The sequence below is a fragment of the Athene cunicularia genome (assembly GCF_003259725.1).
Source record: "Athene cunicularia isolate RWA chromosome 2 unlocalized genomic scaffold, athCun1 chr2_part1, whole genome shotgun sequence".
Lineage (NCBI taxonomy): Eukaryota > Metazoa > Chordata > Aves > Strigiformes > Strigidae > Athene > Athene cunicularia.
The window spans coordinates 47325098-47345528 of NW_020799095.1; the positions used below are offsets into that span (position 1 = coordinate 47325098).

At 37.3% G+C, this 20431-nt stretch overlaps 2 protein-coding genes across 2 annotated transcripts in view; both read right to left on the minus strand.

Moving 5' to 3' along the window:
* LOC113476226 (sodium channel protein type 5 subunit alpha-like) overlaps positions 1-10559 on the minus strand; it is a 46184-nt gene extending 35625 nt beyond the window's left edge. Inside the window, exons 1-4 of the mRNA XM_026841567.1 lie at positions 10475-10559; positions 9387-9515; positions 5338-5429; positions 461-667 (exon numbers count right to left, since the gene is read on the minus strand). Coding sequence (XP_026697368.1) covers positions 461-667; positions 5338-5429; positions 9387-9515; positions 10475-10515 — 469 coding nt within the window. The 5' untranslated portion in view covers positions 10516-10559. The remainder of the gene's footprint in view (positions 1-460; positions 668-5337; positions 5430-9386; positions 9516-10474) is intronic.
* Positions 10560-12315: 1756 nt separating this feature from the next.
* On the minus strand, positions 12316-14243 carry LOC113476228 (sodium channel protein type 11 subunit alpha-like). Its single transcript, XM_026841573.1, has 2 exons — positions 13952-14243; positions 12316-12540 (listed from the first exon to the last, which is right to left on the minus strand). Exons 1-2 carry the CDS (start codon positions 14222-14224, stop codon positions 12328-12330), a joined length of 486 nt encoding a protein of 161 aa, XP_026697374.1. The 5' UTR covers positions 14225-14243; the 3' UTR covers positions 12316-12327.
* Positions 14244-20431: the final 6188 nt, after the last annotated feature.

Sequence of the window (20431 nt, forward strand, 5' to 3'; positions counted from 1 at the left end):
TCACTAGTGATTAAAAAAAAAAAAAAAAAAAAAAAAGTAAAAAGAAAAAAAGAAAATTAACTGCACAACTCACAATGTAAGATTTGATTTTGACCTCCAGTAAAAATAAGAATCTCTGTGAGAAGTAGATAAAAATCCCTGAACGATATAAATTAAGTAATGGAAAAAATAATTCTCTGTGCAGTACCCCTAAAATTAGGATCCCTGTGCAATATACATAAGTAAAGAAGCAAACGTTTATAGAAAATTCATTCCCTTCTATCCCACAAACTGCTAATCTTTCTCTAAATCCAAGATTAACTAATCTCACATTCAGTTGTCCCAAAGACTTCATATTGCTGCTTGTGCAAATGGAAGGACATATCTACTTGTGAGAAATAAATGCAACTATATTTTAACATCTCTGTGAAAAAACAAGACATACACAGATTACATAAAGGGACAAAATAATAAAATTTACCTTCATCATTTGGTACATATATCTTGGCATCCTTACATAACGTGTCATTGTATGTAGCATTACTGAGGACACATTTGGATGTTAAATTGCCCATAAAAAGCTGGAGGCCTATCAGAGCAAATACACTCAAGCAAAAAACAGTCAAGATCAACACATCGCTAAGTTTCTTAACGGATTCAATAAGTGAATTTACGATGACTTTCAGACCTAGAAAAATAAGATCAAACAATACGCAAAATGAGAAGAGGAATGCAGCAGCATTCCCATATGACAATATACAACAGTTGCAAGTATATTAAAAATAATAGTAGTAAATTGTTTTGTAACTTCAGAGTATTAAATGAGGTAAAATAAAGCATAGGAATGAGCAAAGGATTTTTAGTTAAATTTCCTAATAACTTATTTGGCTTTTACTTCCTTCTAACACTAATTTTGCTATTTTGAAAATTCTAAATTAAAATGGCATCTAAGAAAACTCTTAGGAACTTTGATGAAAATGGACAGATTTCTGTGCTTGATTAACATTAAGCAGGTCCTTTATATTGTGCCAAATACACATTATAATAAAGGATAGCTTCTGCTGACCTCAGGGTATTCTGTCTTAGAAGACAATGCCTTACAGAGGTCACCAGTTCAAAAGCAAAAGAACATTTATGACACTGGGAAGGCAATAAATATATGCTGGGGACCACGCAGCTGGAATGCAGCTTGGCAAAAAAGGACTTGGGAGTTCTGGTGGACACCAAGTTGAACATGAACCACCAATATTGCCTTGCAACAAATAAAGTGAATGGCATCCAGAGCCGCATTAGACAAAGCATGACCAGCAGGTCAAGGGAGGTGATTATTTCCCTCTACTCAGCACTAGTGGGGCCTCATCTAGACTACTGGATCCAGTTCTGGGCTTCCCAGTACCAGACAGATATGGACATACTGAAGAGAGTCCAGCAAAGGGCCACAAAGAAGATGAAGGGATTACTGACCTCTCCCATGAAAAATGTCTGAGAGAGCTGGCATTGTTCAGCCTGGAGGAGAGAAGGCTCAGGGTGGATCTCAGCAATGTGTATAAATACCTGAAGGGACGGGCCAAAGAGGAATGAGCCAGGCTCTTTTCAGTGGTGCCCAGAGGCAATACCAGAGGCCATGGGCACAAATTGAAACATGGGAGGTTCCCATCACGAAACCCTTTTCTACTGTGAGGGTGACCGAGCACTGACACAGATTGCCCAGGGAGGTTGTGGAGTCTCTATCCTTGGAGATATTCAAAAGCTGTCTGGACACGATCCTGGGCAACCAGCTCTAGGTGGCCCTGCTTGAGCAGGGGATTTGGACCAGATGGCATTCAGAGGTCCCTTCCAATCTCTCAGACATTCTGTGATTCTGTGAAAATCAGTTATATACAAACTGAAGAACAGTATTCTGGCAGAATAACTGAATTTTAAATATGACATAGGCAGAGAGTGATATCCATGATTTTTCTAGAAGCATTTAATAAGAAAAAAGTGCAATTGCATTTGATGTCTGTACTCCATGATGAACATATGTGCTGGGTTTGTGTGCCAGGGTTTTTGGTATTGGGGAGAGTGGCTACAGCAGTGTCCCCTGTGAGAAGCTTCTTGAAGCTCCCATGACTCCAACTCAGACCCACCTCTGGCCAAGACCAACACAATTAGCAATGGTGGCTGTGCCTTTGTGATAACATATTTAAGAAGGGGAACCTGGGAAGGAGCTGTGATTTGTTCATCAGGAGTTACAAGAAGAACACCTATGCGAACACCAAGGTCCCTGGAAGGAAGGAGGAGGAGGAGGAAGAAGGGGGGGGAGGTTTGCTGGAGCAGAGAGCCTCCCTGTATCCTGTGGTGAGATGGCAGGGCCACCCCCCTGCCACCCATGGGAGTCTATGGTGGAGCAGAGATCTGCCTACAGCCTGTCCAGGAACCCCACACCAGAGCAGGTGGCTGTGCCCAAAGAAGGCCAGAACTCTGAGGGGAGGAGAAGATCCCACTGTTGTAGTTTGGCACTGGGAGGACTGCAACACACAGGAGGGACCTACACCAGAACAGTCCAGGAACGGCTGCAGCCCGTGGGAAGAGTTCATGTTGGAGAAAGTTTGTGGAGGACTGTCTTCCACAAGAGGGGAACCATGTGGAGCAGATGGAAGAATGCAGAAGAGTGATTCCCACTCCACCTTGGAGGAAGAAGTTGCGATCTAACTGCACTCCCCATTCCCTGTCCCTGTGCTGCTGGGGGAAGGAGGTTGAGATATTGGGAACAAAACTGAGTTTGGAAAGAAGGGAGAGGTGGGGGGAGGTGGTTTTAAGAATTGGTAATGCTTCTCACTGTCCCATTCTGTCTGTTAAGTGTTGTTATCATACTATTTGAATTAAAGTGATGTCTGTTTTTTCTTCCCCTAACAAGCCTCTTTTTTGTCCATGAAGGTAACGGGTGAATCATCCTTCCATATCCTTATCTCAGTTCCTGAGTCTTTTGATTCATTTTCTCCTTCCTAGCACTGGGGGAGAAGGGGTGAGTGAACGCTGTGTGGTGCTCAGTTGCCCTCCAGTCTCAAACCACAATGATATGAAAGGAAAAGTATTGGTGGGTGGTTTTGACATTAAAAAATAAGTTCTTATGTTTAACTCCTGTTATAATTCCATAGCAAAATCAAATATATATTTGTAATTACATACAAATGGTAAAGTTAATGCCTATTATGACAATGGGATATATAGACATTTATAGATTTTCAAATTAGTTTTTGCACTTAAGACTCTGAAATCCATAATTTGGTATCCTAGTTTGTGGCTTGACTTACAATCATGGTGGAATATGGTCAACTTCACCAATAGGCCTGACATGCATAAAGTAACGACTTTTGTGTTAACAATACATGATGCAAAATGAATCACCATACACCCCATTATAAGTCTTAGAGTCAATTACAACGGGACTCTACTGTACCCCTTTGAACATAAGACCTGGGCTATGAATGCTGGTAATAAATGGCAAGCAATAGGTCTCGAACCCTGTATCATAAAAGAACAACAAGGATTTATATGTAAAAGTAATACCTTACTAACCCAGGATACCTGCTTAGATACTGACCAAAAGATTTGCCACTTTGAAGCACTCCCCAATGTAGATTTGAGGACCATTGTTGTCTATACCAGAAAAAGATGTGCATGTTTAAGGACACTGTGTGACACAATAACCATAGATGGGCAAGAGAAGAAATTAATACAGCATCTAAAATATTGTATTTGTAATTTCACCATCATCCTGGGACGTGATTTCACTTATTCTGCCCCGGTGGTTACACATTCCCTCTTAAAAAGCAGCCTCAGGATAAAGGTACTTCCTGTCCCCATAGGCTTAAATGTCAGTCATATAGAAAGCCTATTAAAACACCCAGACTTACACTAGATACTGGAAGAAGTTAAGAAAAAAGGGCAAGAAACTTTGCTCACAACCTTTCATGATAGGAAAAGGATAAAAAAGGTCTTAAAGATAGTTGAGCAGGAAAGGAAACATAATTGGTAGGATACACTCTTCAGATGGTCGCCAACAACTACTAGAATCTTAAACACAGCCCTTCACCCAGTGGTTGCTCTATTAATATCTGTAGCAATTTTATTAATCCTTACTATAACTATATACATATGAATCTAGAGACTTACAAAACGCTTACATGCTATGTATGATGCTTTATATCACAATCCAAGCTTTAAGCAATAAACTAACTAATTTGTAAGATAGTACTAACATATTATAGTACAAGGAAAATAGATTAAGTAGTAAATAAATAAGTAATAAAAGAATTTACTAAGTAAGAAGAAAAAGGAGGAATGAGACAGGGAGTCTAAACAATCTTAGATTGATGGTGCAAGGCCTGCGCAAAAACAAGGGGAGGTGTATAGGACTGTTCGAAAAAGACACACCAAGTACTGATAACGTTGCTAGGCGATTAACTCCTAGCCCAAAGAGAAGTCCCTCCTAGTCTTTGAAAAACAGACAACCCCAAAACATTGGCCTGGAAGAAAGCCAGAGAACAACTGAAGCTGCGCAGAGCGACAGGGAGAAAAGTTCATCAGCGAAGAAGAGGAGGAGACCTGATTACCATGAGAAGCAAGGGGAGGCGGGGGTAGACTATGTATATGTATAGGCGTTTTATGAATATGCACTATTTTGTAACATATAAGCCGGACGGGAGCTACAAACGATGCGCATGCTTGTGGTGGAGTGATCCCCCATGCGCCCAGCGCTGAATAAACATACCCACTTTATAACCCCAAACGTTATAAAGTGATTTCTCCACAAAACAGATAGTGAATATCTGGACAGCATATGCAAAATACTGTTGAAAAATATTATGCTCAATCCAGATATTGGATGTGGTCATGTGCTCAATCCAGATATTGGATGTAAACAAACAAATGTCTTTCTGAAATATTGTGGTCAGTATTCTGGGAAATAAACTATAGAAGATTGAGCTAATTAAGTATAATCTGAAACCAAAAGTATATTGGTATAACCATATTATGTTAAGACAACATACTGAATAGGGTCTGCTACTCAGGAAAGACAAAAGTAAACAGAGAAGGGCACTGGGCTAAGTAAAACTGAACATTAGTGATGGGATAGAAAAAGCAGAAAATACAAAAATTTTCCTGTGTCAAAAGCACTTTGAAGAAGATAGTAAAAATTATTCTGTTAGGATGGTACTGAGAGTTACTACAGACTGCAAAACAGTCACACCTTGGGATCCCATTAACCATGTCAAAAAGTAACCAGAAGACTGAAGACAAGAAAAACAGAGAAATTAGAAATAACATACTGCTGAAGCAAATAGAAAATTAGTAAGACATGTTTTTCCTTACCTGGTATTACTGAAATAGCTTTCAAAGTCCTCAGTACTCTGAAAGTTCGAAGAGCTGAAACCTTGCTCATACTTTTACACATGGTAACATACCTAAAATTTAAAGCACCATATAATTGAATGCAAAGATCTAGCTTTTCAGAGCATATGCATATTGAGCAGATAGTAATGAATAAGTTACAGAAAATAAGTAGGTCAAATATGTCCTAATGTAGTTTTCTAAAGTTAGGAATCTAAGTCCATTTCTAGGTATTGATATTAAAAAAATGAGACTTTTGAATAGTGCCTCTGAAAAGAATCACAGCAAGTTTTTACTTAGTGTGGATTTGGATGCTTAACTTCTTAAGAGTTTATCCATCAAAATGCCAAATAAATATAAAACCTTCAATGACATAACCATACCCTCTCATACTGAGGCTAATCTGATTTAGACCACATGAAAGTATATGTTGCAGCTATCTCCAAACTACACAGTATATACTTCAGGAGAAGGAAGTTGAGGAAAACTTAGTTTACAATATGTTAATTCTGTACTACATGGCTGTCTTTCTAACTTCTATTTAACAGTCAACTAAGAACTTGAGTATTGAAACTAGTTTCAATTTAATCATTTCAACAACTTGAAAACATCAGAAAATTAGTATTTTAAGAGTTGCACATTCTATATAGCACTTTAACAGGTTAGCCCATATTTCATAAGACTTCTTTCATGTCAGAATGGACATGAACTGTGACTCATCTTATGACAAGGTCATAACCGGTAACAGAATTCCTTAAAACAAAAAGTTTCAGTAACAGAATATGAGAAACATTGGTTGGAAGGGACATCTGGAGGTGATCTAGGCAACCTACCTCTCAAAGCATGACTTTTGTCAGCAATAGATCAAAATACTATGTCTTTCCCTAGCCTGTAAGATTAAATATTTCTCAAGTAGCTTAAGTAATAACTGCACTTAACTGTCAAGTTAATTTCCAAATACTTTTATTTGTTGCATGGTAGGACCCAAAAAACTAGAAGGAGATGCTATACTGCAAAGCACTTTTATCTGCTTGAACACTAATTAGGAGCATGGGTAGGGAAGTAGGACCATAAAATGAAATTGTTCATACAGCTGTTCAACTACTTGATAGTTGCTGATGACTAACAATGTGTAACCTCCTTTGTGGCTTATATATTACCCATAAGAATACTTTGTTCATATCATATACATACATACATATATATATATATATATATATATATATATGCATGATGACATCTGAGTACAAGACTTATTATGTACAAATAAGGAAAAACCAGTGAGGGATATGACAGTGAATGGCAGACTTCCAGAGTCCATGAGATGGTGGAGTTTAAGACTCCAAGAGAAGCAGGTAAGATGAACAGCAGAATAAAACTCTTGGAAATTTTAGGACAGCAGATTTCGGGGTTCAGGGATCTGAAATTGCCCCAAAGGGAAAAGTGGCCCCCAGAAGAGCTGGTTGATCTTCAAGGGTATTTTCTTCAAAGCACAGGAACAACATACTCTACTCTGTAGAAAGTCAAGCAGATGTGGCAGAAACCCAGCTCGTCTGAACAGGGACTTCCTGACCAACCTCATAGTCAAAAAGGAAGTGTGCACAAGGTTGAATCAGAGAGAGCTCTGGGAAGAGACATTGCCAAGCATGCAGGGATGAAGCAAAGAATGACAAAGTTCAGCTGAAGTTGAAGCTATCAAGGAATATGAAGAAAAACAAGAAGGGCTACTTTAAGTAAACCAGTAGTGAAAAGATGACTACGGAAATTGTTGGCTTGTTCAAGAAGGTAGGGAACCTAGTGACAAACGACATGCAAAAGCTGAAACTACTCAATGCTACTTTGATTTGGTCTTTACCAGTGAGGTCTGCTCTCAGGCCTCCCAGGTCTCTGAGTCTAGTGTCAAAATATGTGGAAGTGAAATATTATCCATGCATCTATGTGCTGCGATCAAAGGGACAAAGTTCAGCTGGCAGCTGGTTACTACTAGCGGCATCCCTCAGGGGTCAGTCCTGGGGCCCATATTGTTTAAGAATTTCATTATCATCCTGAAGAAAGGAATAGAGTTTGCCTTCAGCAAGTTCACAAATACTAAACTGAGGGGGGAGCAGTCAATACACCAGGTGACAAGGCTGCTCTGCAGAGTGAGCTTGACAGACTGGAGTTATGGGCTGTAGAAACCTCATGAAGTTCAGTAAAAGTGAAGGCAAATTCTTGCACCTTGCATGACCACAAGTAGGAGCTGAGAGCAGATTGGATAATGAGTAGCTTTTCAGAAAAGAACCTGGGGTCATGGCAGACAATTTTAACATGAATGAGCAGAACACCCTTGTGACACAGAACACCTATCAGATCTTGGGCTAGATTAGCATGAGTCCAGCACATATGTTGAGGAGCCTGGCTCAGACATTGAAGGAAGTGATTTCTGAGACTGAATCTGGAGTACTGTGTCCAGCTTTGGGCTCTCCAGGGCAAGAAAGACTTTTACATTCTGAAGCAGGTCCAACCAGGGCTCTAATGGGGGCAGTAAGACAATTAAATGGTAAAATTGTTAGGCTGGGTTGGACTTGTTAAGTCTGACGAAGAGCAGGCTAATGGGGTGAGGGAGCGGGAATCTTATTGCTGCCTTTGGCTGCCCAAGGTAAGGGCTTAGAGAAGATGGAGCCAGGCTGTTCTTGGAAGCTCACCATGAAAGGATGAGAGGCAGCAGATGTAAGTTGCCAAACAAGACATTTCAATTAGAAATTTGAGAGAAAAAACCCACAGTGTGGTTGGAATGGGGTGCTCAGAGAGGCTGTTGAATCTCCATGCTTAGAGAAATTCAGAACTTGACTGGACAAGGTCCAGAGCAACCTTATTCATATTATTCCTCCTTTTAGCATGGAGCATGATATCCACATGATCTCTAGAGGTCTCTTCCAAACTAAATTACACCTCTAATTAGAACAAGACAACTGAAAATTATTCAGAAATGCTAAATTACAGAGATTTGCTTTGAAAGCTCTGAGACTGGGCATAAGTGAATCTGTTCACTGCTGCAGGTATTTCATTTTCAAGATTAACTTTCTGCATTTGCGTTGCAAGTTTTGACTTGGTTTCTTCTTCATTTCTTGTTCACCTAGCTAGTTGGCTTTGATATGGATCTAAAATGGACCACAGCAGTGATCCATCTGTCTTCAAGAATGACGCAGAACAGATGCTTACAAGGGAGTTTAAAATCATGGGAGTGATACTTCCCAGATTTAATTCTTCCAGCAAATTTATAGCTCAGGGACTTCCTGAACAAGACACAGTATCTTTGTGTTAAAAATAACTTTTAATGTGTTTTCATCCACGATTTTGTCCAGAAGCCTTCTGAATGCAACTAAGCTTTTTGCATCCACAACCTCCTATGGGAATATGCCTACAAGTAGTGTGAAAAAAGTACTCCCTTCTTTTTTATTCTGCCATCTGACAACTTCATTTAGTGCCTTTAACTCTCATTGTAGAACAAAAAAATAAATTATTTATTCTCTTTTGGGCTCTGTGCCACAGACTTCAACCATGCTCCTGTTCTGTATTTTTTTAATGAGTTCTATTCTATTTAGTTTCTTATTAAGTGGAACACAAGGCATACTTCTTCTCTGTATCTTTTTTAATTCTGTCTTCTTTTGAGCTAGCAGGAACAAAACTACATATAGTCCTGAAGAAAAATATGGGCCACACCGTGAAATAATTATGTGTTTTTCTTCTTTGCTTATTTCTTACCTAAAATGTCCTCATTTTCTATTTTCTTCTCTAACCATAATTGCACACTGGAGGGGCCTTTTCACAAGACTGTCTATTTTAACTCCAACATCATTGTCCCAAGGAGTGAAAGCTATTTCAGAGCCCATAACTGTGTATGTAAAGCAGATATGCAAAGGGTGATTCAATCACAGTAACTCTTAAGCAGGCAGGATCGCAACCACTCTAAAGAACTTCATCTATACTAAATAGCATTTTATCTGCATGTTTGTCCCTTGAGTGCAAAAGAGCAACTGAGTTTTACTTACATTACAACAATAACTACAAGGTCCAAGCAGTTCCATGGATCTCGAAGAAATGTAAATTCATTCCAAACAAATCCTCTTGCTAATATTTTTACCAATATTTCACCAGTATATATGCCAGTAAAAAGATATCTGAAAAGGAAAATGTATATTAAAGTTATAGAAATAAAAACAGATGGACAGTGATGAAGGTAGAAAATGTGAAGTAAAACAGGACAGGTTACATCACTTTCAGAAACATCATGGGAAGATGCCTTCCTGAATTTTAATAAGATTTCCATGTAAATCTATAATCATAAATGTTCACATGAGCATACCATAGTATTTCTGAATAAAGGATAGCTCACATTTATTTTTAATTTTTTTTTAAGACTGTGTTTATGTTCTAAAGCAGGCTGAAAAACTTCAAAGCCTCAATATTGTGGAAAAACAATAACAGCAAAGACTGTTTCTAACAAATACTGTAGAACTGAGAGAAATCCTATTAAGCTATCATTATTACCATGCTTACCTCAAAATAAGAGGAATTAAAATTATTAAACCTCTGAGGCTCTAGGCACAGTTTCAAGATTTAATTCTAGAACATCAACCCAAGTTACACTGGATACAGTGCACAATTACAAAAGGTAACAAGACATTATAGGTAGATGGCTTCCTAATATGAACAATTGAACTTGGGGTGTCCCTGGGAAACAGTAAGAAAGAATGGAATGAATGTTATCCCTTTTTGCATGAGCTGGCCATAACAGACACTCAGGTTATTGCCTTAGAATGAGAGATATTAAGTTAGAATCCCGCTGCAGTGTCTCTCTGAAAGACTTAATCCTTGAAAGGAAAAATGGGGCAAGTTTCTATGTTACACCAGATGGTAAAATTAGCCAATGTAGAGAAAAGGGCATATGGTATAAGCCTCCAAGAAAAGGCACTGAAGCTCCACAGAAGACTGTGATATAATAATCCTAAATCTTCCTCAGAGGTCTCTCTGAGAATTTTCAAGCCCCACAATTAGATCACCAAATTATTTAGAATTTTCAGTCCAGCATGTTATATCCTTAGAAAAAGAGTGAACAAATGGCAATTGAAATACTTACTCAGTCCAGCTGAGTGCTTCTGGAAGCTTAGTTACAGCCATTGAAACGCAATTGAGTAACACAGTACATGTAATAAAGCCAACGAATATTGTGAATAATAAGTTAAGGAAAAAGTGCTATATTATAAAGCAATAAGTTCAGAAGAGTTGCTGATTTACACACTAAAACCCATATAGATTTGGTCAAATTATTTGGTTTTGAATATATTCAGGACTTTTCATGTGTTTTCCAAAGAAACAGATGTCAGATCAAACTTCTGTTCATATGGTAACCTTCATGATTTAAAAATAAGTGTATAATCTGCATGTGGCAATAGTTTTGGAAGTTAGGACATTAGTGGGACATAATAAATTTGACAGAATAGATGAGAAACATAAAGTAGTGAGCAAAATCTGAGTCTTCTGCTGTCTACTGTTATTTGAAACTTTAGAAACCTCTTTGAAATCATTGAATTACTTCAGCATGTCCAAAGAATGGCAACAATGCTGGTGCAGGGTCTGGAGCACATGTCCTACGAGGAGCAGCTGAGGGAACTGGGGGTGTTTAGTCTGGAGAAGAGGAGGCTGAGGGGAGACCTCATGGCCCTCTACAGCTCCCTGAAAGGAGGTTGCAGAGAGCTGGGGATGAGCCTCTTTAACCAAGTAACAAGCGATAGGACAAGAGGGAATGGCCTCAAGTTGCACCAGGGAAAGTTTAGACTGGATATTAGGAAGGATTTCTTTCCAGAAGGGGTTGTTAGGCGTTGGAATGGGCTGCCCAGGGAGGTGGTGGAGTCCCCATCCCTGGAGGTGTTTAAGAGTCGGGTTGACATAGCACTGAGGGATATGGTGTAGTTGAGAACGGTCAGTGTTAGGTTAACGGTTGGACTAGGTCATCTTCAAAGTCTTTTCCAACCTAGATGATTCTGTAATTCTGTGAAGCCTCCATTTCTTCCCAGCAGAAGCATGGAATAAAGAGAAATGGGCCACAACCCCATTATAACTAAGGGCTTTAAGCCTATGAAAACCCCAGGGAAAAGCTTAATTACAAATAACCATTGTTCTTTGAAATTGGGAGTTCATACATAATATTCTTACAAGAGACACCTATGCTCTGCAACAAGTTCAGAAAACTCTCTAATTTTATGTGGCAGGCAATGAAAACATACATAAAAAAACCCCATCCTTTCATGAAAGTTCACTTGTCACCTAATAAAAGCATTTTTTTTTTTAAAAAAAGCAAACACTGTCCTTAAATTTAGAGTTTATTTGAAACTGAACAGAGAATTTAGTAATTTCTAATAGCATGAATACACATTCAAATTCAGCCATATGTTCCCATAAAAAGACCTATTTCTACAAATTAATAATTACAAATGAAAAGAGATGTTTGGCAGAAAGAGCAGAAACTACTTAGACTATGGTTTTGCACCTGCGATCCTTCACATTTTTACATTGTTCAAACTATGTTTATAATTTTGCAAAAATATAAAAAATGGGTGCTCTTCAGAACTTTATAAACTTGTGTGTGAAATACATTTATTAGGATAATATCAGACACTTTCAGCAAAACATTTCTGTAAATCACATCCTTCATGTTTTAATAATTAGGGAGCCTTAAAAAAAAAAAAAAAAAAAAAAAAAAAAAAAATTAAGCTTGTCACCACAGCAGAAATTTAGAAAAAGTTCTGGAAAGGGGCTAAAATATCATACAGTAGCCTCTAAACGTTGTTTCATAACAATATCTGCAAATCTGATTTTAAATATGAGATTTTTGACATTTTTACTTCTACTAACACTGTGTAAATATCTCAACTGTTGTAAAAGAAAGATTCAGTATAACTTTTTAAAAATCTCTATCACAGCCACATGAGCTTACATTAACATTAATATGAATAGAGGAACAAAATGACAGAAAATGGTACAGTATCTATTGAAAATGAAATAAGGGAAACCAATAAAAGGATATGAATGGGTCAGAATTTTAATTGCTGCTTTTCTGACAGGATTAAAAGGACCAACTATACACAAAGCAGGTGTGGCTGCAAACCGGAAAATAGTCCTCCTTTTATTTATCACCATAAAAGTCTATAAAAAAAAGATTCATAGTATATGAAATATTTTAATGAAACAAAATTTTCCCCCAAAAATTAAATGTTTACATTTTCAAATCTGCATCAAGAACAATATCTAACTGTGATTATGAGTAAAGATTTCCTGTATTCTTACTTAGAGCTGTGACCTGATGATACTATGTTTTGAAAGAAAGACACCAGCTATATAAAAGTTCATTATTGACTGTGAAGAAGTAGTAGCAATGGGAATGAATTTGAAGAGCAAGTGACCATGTTCACTTGGTCAAAGTAATTAGAGGATACTATTCTGGGACTGCAACAATGGTATTTATCATTCTTAAAAGTACCTTACTCTTGTATAGTTTTATAGGCTAACAAAAGATTATTTACAAAATACAGATTGGGTAGGACTGCCAGAATCTCATGCAAAAATTTTAATTTTGAAATATCTCTAAATTATCAAGTAACACTGTAAATTCTTCCTAAGCTACCTTAAGTTCATGCAGCTCAGTACTTTTGCCACATGAAGTAAAAATGAAATCTCTTAAATAAAAAACATTCACTAACTTTTATGTAATTTTTTTCAACTGAATCAGCCTTAGTTTCTCTTCATTAAGAATATAACTTTGATTACTTTCAGAAAAAAAACCTTTGGAAGAACAAAGCTTTCTTCATGTTCTCTGATTAAACTATTATATTCTAGTGACTTGCTGGTATAAATAAAAGACAGCAACACAGGACTGGATGGAACCTTATGCTCTTCAGGTCCAAGTTCCCCTCAACAGTAAGCAATCATACAATAGACATTTCCTTTAGAAGGGATTCCTAGAGCATCTACTTTAGATACTCCTATAGGCAATGACACAAATTACTTTGCAATAGCATGGAGTATATCCAATATAGATATGGTACAATAAAAAAGATGATGTGACATAAAATAACAGAAAATTAGTTTACTATAATGAAAATATATTATTTTGCTACACATAGTACTGGAAAGATCTCAAATATGTCTCCCTTAATTTGTATATTTGTTATTCAGCAAAAGCATCTGCAATAAATCAGCAATTCCAGCGTGATCTACTGTTTGACAGGCACTGTTATACCACAGTGAGTTCAACCCCACAGACATTATCGAAACTGCTTTGGAAAACAAAGCATCAGTTATCCCAGAATATTTTTCCTATCAAAGTGTATCATGTTTTCATAATTAATTCTGATTGCTTACTGGAACTTAAAATACCTTTTCATTACATAACGTGAAGCATACCTTAGCCCTCCTGCCCCAAAAAACGCTAGTAATGTTCAAAGTTCTGTATACAGAATAATCAAAAATCAGCATCTCCTTGAATAGAGCTTTTACTGTCTCTTTAAGTGTTCAGCAGACAAAATTAAATTTAAAAAATGCGTTTGAAAGTTTTAACCTTGTGATCACTGTAGTATGGATCAACATCTTCCAGGGGTTCCCCAATGAGCTCCACAGGAAGATCTCCATACAGAGATGGAAGTTTTTTGCAGGTTTTCAGATCAAGCTGAGGAGTAAGTTTATCTTCTTCAACTCCTTGATCCTTATACTTCCCACTAACTTTGGCTTGCTGCTGTTTTTTCTTAGCAATTCTTTCCTCAATTGCTGCCAAGGACTCGGGGGTGAAACGTCGGAAGCTGTTAGTTTCCGATGGCCAAAACAAGGGATCCATTTTTCCTTCTATATGTTTGTTTCTGTGCTAGAAGTAACTTAAAAGAGAAAACTATTGACAGTTAGAAAATAACAGAAATAACAAACAACTTAAAACTAATACCAATTACATAAATTATTTCTTCCTTCTGTGAAACCTTGTATGAAAATTAGAACAGAACAGAATAAGAATAGCATAGAATAGAACAGAATACATTATTTCAGTTGGAAGGGACCTACAACAATCATCTGTTGTCCAACTGCCCAACCATTTCAGGGCTGATCAAAACCTAAAGCATGTTATTAAGTGCATTGTCCAAATGCCTCTTAAACACTGACAAGGCTTGGAGCATCAACCACCTCTCTAGGAAGCCTGTTACAGTGTTTGACCACACTCTTGGTAAAGAAATGCTTCCTAATGTCCAGCCTAAACCTCCCCTGGTGCAGCTTTGAACGGTTCTTACACGTCCAATCACTAGATTCCAGGGAGAAGAGCTCAGCACCTCCCTCTCCACTTCCCCTCCTCAGGAAGCTGTAGAGAGCAATAAGATTGCCCCCCAGCCTCCTTTTCTCCAAATGAGACAATCATAGAATCATGGAATGGTTTGGGTTGGAAGGGACCTTAAAGATCATCTAGTTCCAACCCCTCTGCCATTGGCAGGGACACCTTATAGTAGACCAGATTGTTCAAAGTCCCATCCAACCTGGCCAAAGTCCTTAGCTGCTCCTCACAGGACATTCCTTTCAGCCCTCTCACCAGCTTTGTTGCCCTCCTCTGGACACATTAAAGGATCTGAACATCCTTCTTAAATTGTGGGGCCCCAAACTGCACACAGTACTCCAGGTGAGGCCAGACCAACTCTGAATACAACGGGATAATCACCTCTTTTGACCAGCGGGCTATGCTGTGTTTGGTGCTCTCCAGGATATAAAGAAAAACTAACTAGAATCACATTAATTTAGAAGAAGAAACAAACCCAAAAAAGATCAACAATTGATTCTGGATCTACCCTGTATAATTCAGGTTGCAGAAGAGATAGTTTCCTTTGCCTTTCCAGCTAGCAAGTGACAAAATCACTTCTCTACCAGAACAATTGTTTTTCTCTATAGCAGCCTATATTATCAGCAGCCTTGCATCTTAGTTACTGTACCTCCGTACTTCTTGAAAACAGAAGCTAGTTCCATATCTACCACCCCTCCTGCTTACATGGGATCACAAAACGGTCTAACTGGTAAGGATCCTGAGGCTCATCAAATCCTTCCCCTGCTCAAAGCAAGGCCAACACTGAATTTGGCTCAAGGCTTTGTCCAGCTGAGTTTTGAGTACATTCAGGGAGATACTTATGGCTTCTAGTAAAAACAACACAAGAAATGGCAGGTTTTACCTTACTGGTCTTGAGCTTTGCTCTTCTCTGATTCGTTAGATCATGTTTTTGTCAGATTCTGCTGATTTGTTAGTCATGTTTTTACTTTGCTCTTCCTGTTCTTCAGACTCTTAACTCCTTCCCTTGTGACATTTACTTATGGCTGGAAATGTCTGCTCATGAGGGTTTTTTTCTAATTTTTTTTGAGTAGTAAACTGAGAATGAGGCCGCAACTAAGTCTTTACCATATGTGGTTTGATGAAAGAATATTTGCATTGACATTAACTAACAAACTATATTACAAACTTTTATAAACCTAGGCCAAAACCAAGATGCAGTGTCTGGTAAACATCTGAGTTTCAAATATATCTCCAGATTTCCTGAAGGTTTTATAATACATCTGTTGAAATTAATGTCTTAGCACAAGCATACATACATACATATATATGTATGATGCAGAACACTACAAAGTGTAGAGTGCTGCCTGATACTATTTCACTAACTTTGCTGATAAAAAATCCTGCATATTTTCACAAGACTTGGTGATTAAGAATCATTCAGTACACAGTTCTCAAAAAATTACAGTAACACCAGTGATAGAACTGGGATAGCCACTATCCTAAATGACCTTGTGACCACCCCTGTTCTATGTGTTTAGAAGAAACAGGGACCTGCACTTCCTCAGAATAAACTTCACTAGGAGGTGATTAGACCACTGATCAACCCTCATATAGCTCCATACCCACCATTATACAGAATTTAAACAATCTAAAGACACCATAAAAGACAACTACAAACCAAATAATCAAGTAAATCTGGTATCACCCTCCTCACAACTACAAGTCAATAGGAAGATTAGTCTCTCCTAGAATTTTGCAGGAGCCTTAATGCTTTGTGGCTCTGCACCAGTGACTGCTGTTTCTGGAGATCTTGGTTATGTCTATTTGTTTAATAACTACTCTTTCCAAGATATCAGAGGAAACAAATATAATTACTATTAAGTATTCAGATTTTGATCCAAGTCATTGATGTTTATTCATGATGACAGGTGTGGGTCAATTCTGCCTCCCATACCAGCCTGGAAAAGGTGAATATGATGAAGCAATTTCACCTTCTCACATATTCACAAATACTGCAATTCTTCTGGGGATTAGAAGAGTACCTTCAAGAATTTATTTTCAATTATTCTGCTTGAGCTCAAATCACTGACAAAGGGGAAGGGTGGCAAGGTAATGAGAAGCACTGAAGTGACTTAAGGCAATCACAATAAATATTCAGTTACTAATGACTTCTGGCCCGAATTTACCATATTACTTGTAGATGACAGTAATTTACATGGCTGCAGTTCTCATCCACAAAAGAAAATTTTGACCCACTACAGGATGACTTGTCCTTTGTGACTCATGTCAAAAGCAACTCTTCCCATCTAACAAACACTTTTGGTCACCAATGAGTCTTGAAAATACGCTGCATTTTTGATTGCCTGAGGTCCAGCTGTGCTACTTCAGTTCTGTAAGCACACACGTGGACCATGTTAGAGAATCAAAACTCTCTTGTAATTACTGCTCTCTTCTTTAAATGCATAGATATATTTCTTTAAAAAAGAATATGTAACTACCTGGAGCCAGAATGACTGCGCAATGATTTTGTTTTGATTTAGGGGATTTGGCTGTGTTTTTTCCTCCTCTGGGACTTTACTAGCAAGTTCAGGTCTGATCAGGGACCACAACTCAGAGATCAAAATTTACCATGGAAACCAATTGGAAGTATATAATTGAAGAACTGTTACTTTGCAAAACCATACACACCCATTTCCAATCAAAAACTCAACAGACAAGGTGAGAACCAACATGCTCTTTTCTTTCCAATTTTTAATAATTCTAAGAAGATTAATTTCATCTCTAAAGCAGTTCTAAGGACAACAGAGAGACTGAGCTTTTAGGTAACTACACTGAGCGTAATTAATGAAGCAAAGAAACCGGTTTTAGAAAATACAAACATTGGTTTAGTATTAAGGACTTGGAAGCTGAATTTAAAAAAAAAATGAAGGCTGAATCTGTCAAAAGCAGTGATCAAGAGCAAAAAAACCCTACACATTCCCTTCAGCAGCAGTGACTAGAAGTCAATTGGACAAAAATTCACAGACAATGTGAAAGGATTCCTTCAGAAGATAATGTGCCAGCAATGTACTTGTGCCCACATGAAACAACAGACCTTCTAGCCTTTCATCAACTGCCAAGCATTTAAAGATTGTGACTTAGGTAAGGAAAAAGGATGCCAAGAAGCAACTGAAAAAATCCTCGTGATACAGATTACTAAAAAATTTTGAAAAGACAGAGTGACTACTCGAAATTCCCGAAGCTCAGCTAAACGCAGCCACCTCATTATATGCTGCTGAACTAGCTGAATTTTCAAGTTAAGATACTAAGGTAAAGTGTTACCCTTAGAAATAATTTCAGTCTTTGCATTGGATAGAAAAGTGTCCCTAGTAAACGATTCTGGGACAGAAGCTACAGAAAAAGTGTTGTCAGAAGGAAGATAAAGTACTACTGAATGGGATCTCTTCTAGAAACTGGAAGAACAAACTTGGGTGTGTAAATACAAGTTAGTGTGCAGAAATCCTAACAATACAGCACCTAAAGCATGCTGCTGAATGCAAATACAAGGCTAGAGTCCAGATCTGTTAATCTCCTGTACAGGATATGTAAGAAATTTCCTTTTAAATTAAATTAAGAATTGCAAATCCTACAACAGATTTTGATATCTCTGGTCCTATTGTAGAGAGTGATCCATCAGTAACAGACACAAATGCACTGGTGGGACCCTCAGTTACTAAAGGACCACTCTCTACAGTATCAGGAATACAAAATATGTCTTTAAATTCACCTTTTTCTTTTTTTTTAATTGAAGTAGAAATTACTTTTATTTCTCATCTTGAAAGATGAACTGAATTCAGTGTATATAGCTAGCCATGGGTTCAGGTTAGTCTAACTGACTTAAGGCTGACTTTGGGTACTGTGAAAATGACACAGAATCTTTTTATGTCAAAACGCACGGAATTCCAGATATACTGATGAAATTTACTGAAGAAATGATCTGCAAAGTATTAGAAATGGATGAGCAACAAACCATTAAATAAAATGGACACATGGGTACTACTATAGTACAATTATCTATACAAATTTTTTAAGATAAAAGCTGTCTTTTAGGACAATTTTCTCTACAATAGCAAAGTACTGACAAAAAAAAAAAAAGTGTCTATTAATAGAGTGTTTCACAGACACAAGTTACAAAATGCTCACTGGGGTAATGACTAATCATCAGAGTCAATAACTAACAGATTTAGACTTTTAGAATGAAAAACAAAATACAAATGCAATCCCTAAATGCAATTCCTCAATTTGGTTCCACCTATGTGAATTTCAGAACTCCTTTCAGCTCCCTAAAACCATGTGAGGTTTCCTTTTACATGCAGCAAGGTAAAAGCAATCAAACTATTTACCATAAGATATTCAAGGTCCATAAGAGAGTAATTTAAACTAACAGAACTGCTCAGTAAAACACTATCAAAGTCAGTAAGGGGTTGAGGAGTTTCCTAAGTAGAAGATAGGAAAACTAGTAGCAACATAAATAGAAAAATGTCCTTATTCATGTTTCAATGCAGTTCTTGCATGTATTATAACCAATTCTGAATCGCAACATATTTTTATTGAATCAGAAAAAATAAAGGGTAAACTGTTTGGTTTGTTTTGGTTTTAGTATGCATTTAGTAGATTCTTTCACATGGGAATAAAGAATAAAAATGTGACCCTGTGGTGGGATTTTGTTTAAAAGCACAAAATCAAATAGCTATATGCTTAACATAGGTCAAGAAATACCTTAAAATTAATTTAAAAAAAAAAAAAGAATAAAACATGTAGTGATACTTACCATGAGATTCACCACCATTGGCTGGAATTATTAGTCAGCACCCTGTTCCTTTTTCAGTACTTATCCACAGTATTTCCAAAAATATTGTTTTGACCAATATGTGCATTTATCAAAACTCATTTTAAGTGGGCATTTGCAAAATCAAATTTTAATAAATCTTATACACAGTTGAGACAATGATAATTACAAAACATGCAGAACCAGATATTTCCAAGCACTTCATGAAGGAGTACTTAACCACACTTAAAAGCATACATCACAACCAGTTTTGGTTCATGGAACAAGATGGCTTTTTCAGCTATATCAGCAAAATCAATAGCCTTTTCAGTACCTTAAAAATAAACAAATTTGTATTAACACAAAGGCCAGATATACAGAAACACAAAGATGTTATGGATGGATACAGTCTATAAAAACATCTTTGTTGATGTCCTGCATGTGAACAAGGCACCCTAACCCCCATTATAATCGGGGGATAGCTAGTGGTAGGTATAGTCAATCAATCAATCTTGCATGGAATCATTCCACAGCCACTAAAACCTTCCTTGCTGTTAAGCAGAGACTTCTAACACTCTCCCGTATGACCCACAAGAGGAGAACTATATGTCAGCAAAACCAATGGTCTGCATCAGCTATTGCAGACTTCAAACTTTACATTCAGTCAGTTCACCATGTACAATAGGAAGCACCAATCTGAAAACTGAGTATTATAAGCATCTATAGTTCAGAATCACATGGATGCACTAGATGTGTATACTGTAATGAATGCCCACAATTAAAAATAATAACTTATATTCCACATAAAAGATTAATAAAAAAGAAATCAAACCACTGTTTTTTATATGTAGCTCAAATATTTTTGAAACAGATGAACTGAAATAATGTTCACCTGTTCATCTGGATTAAGAAAAAAATGAGAAAGTAGCTCACAGTAA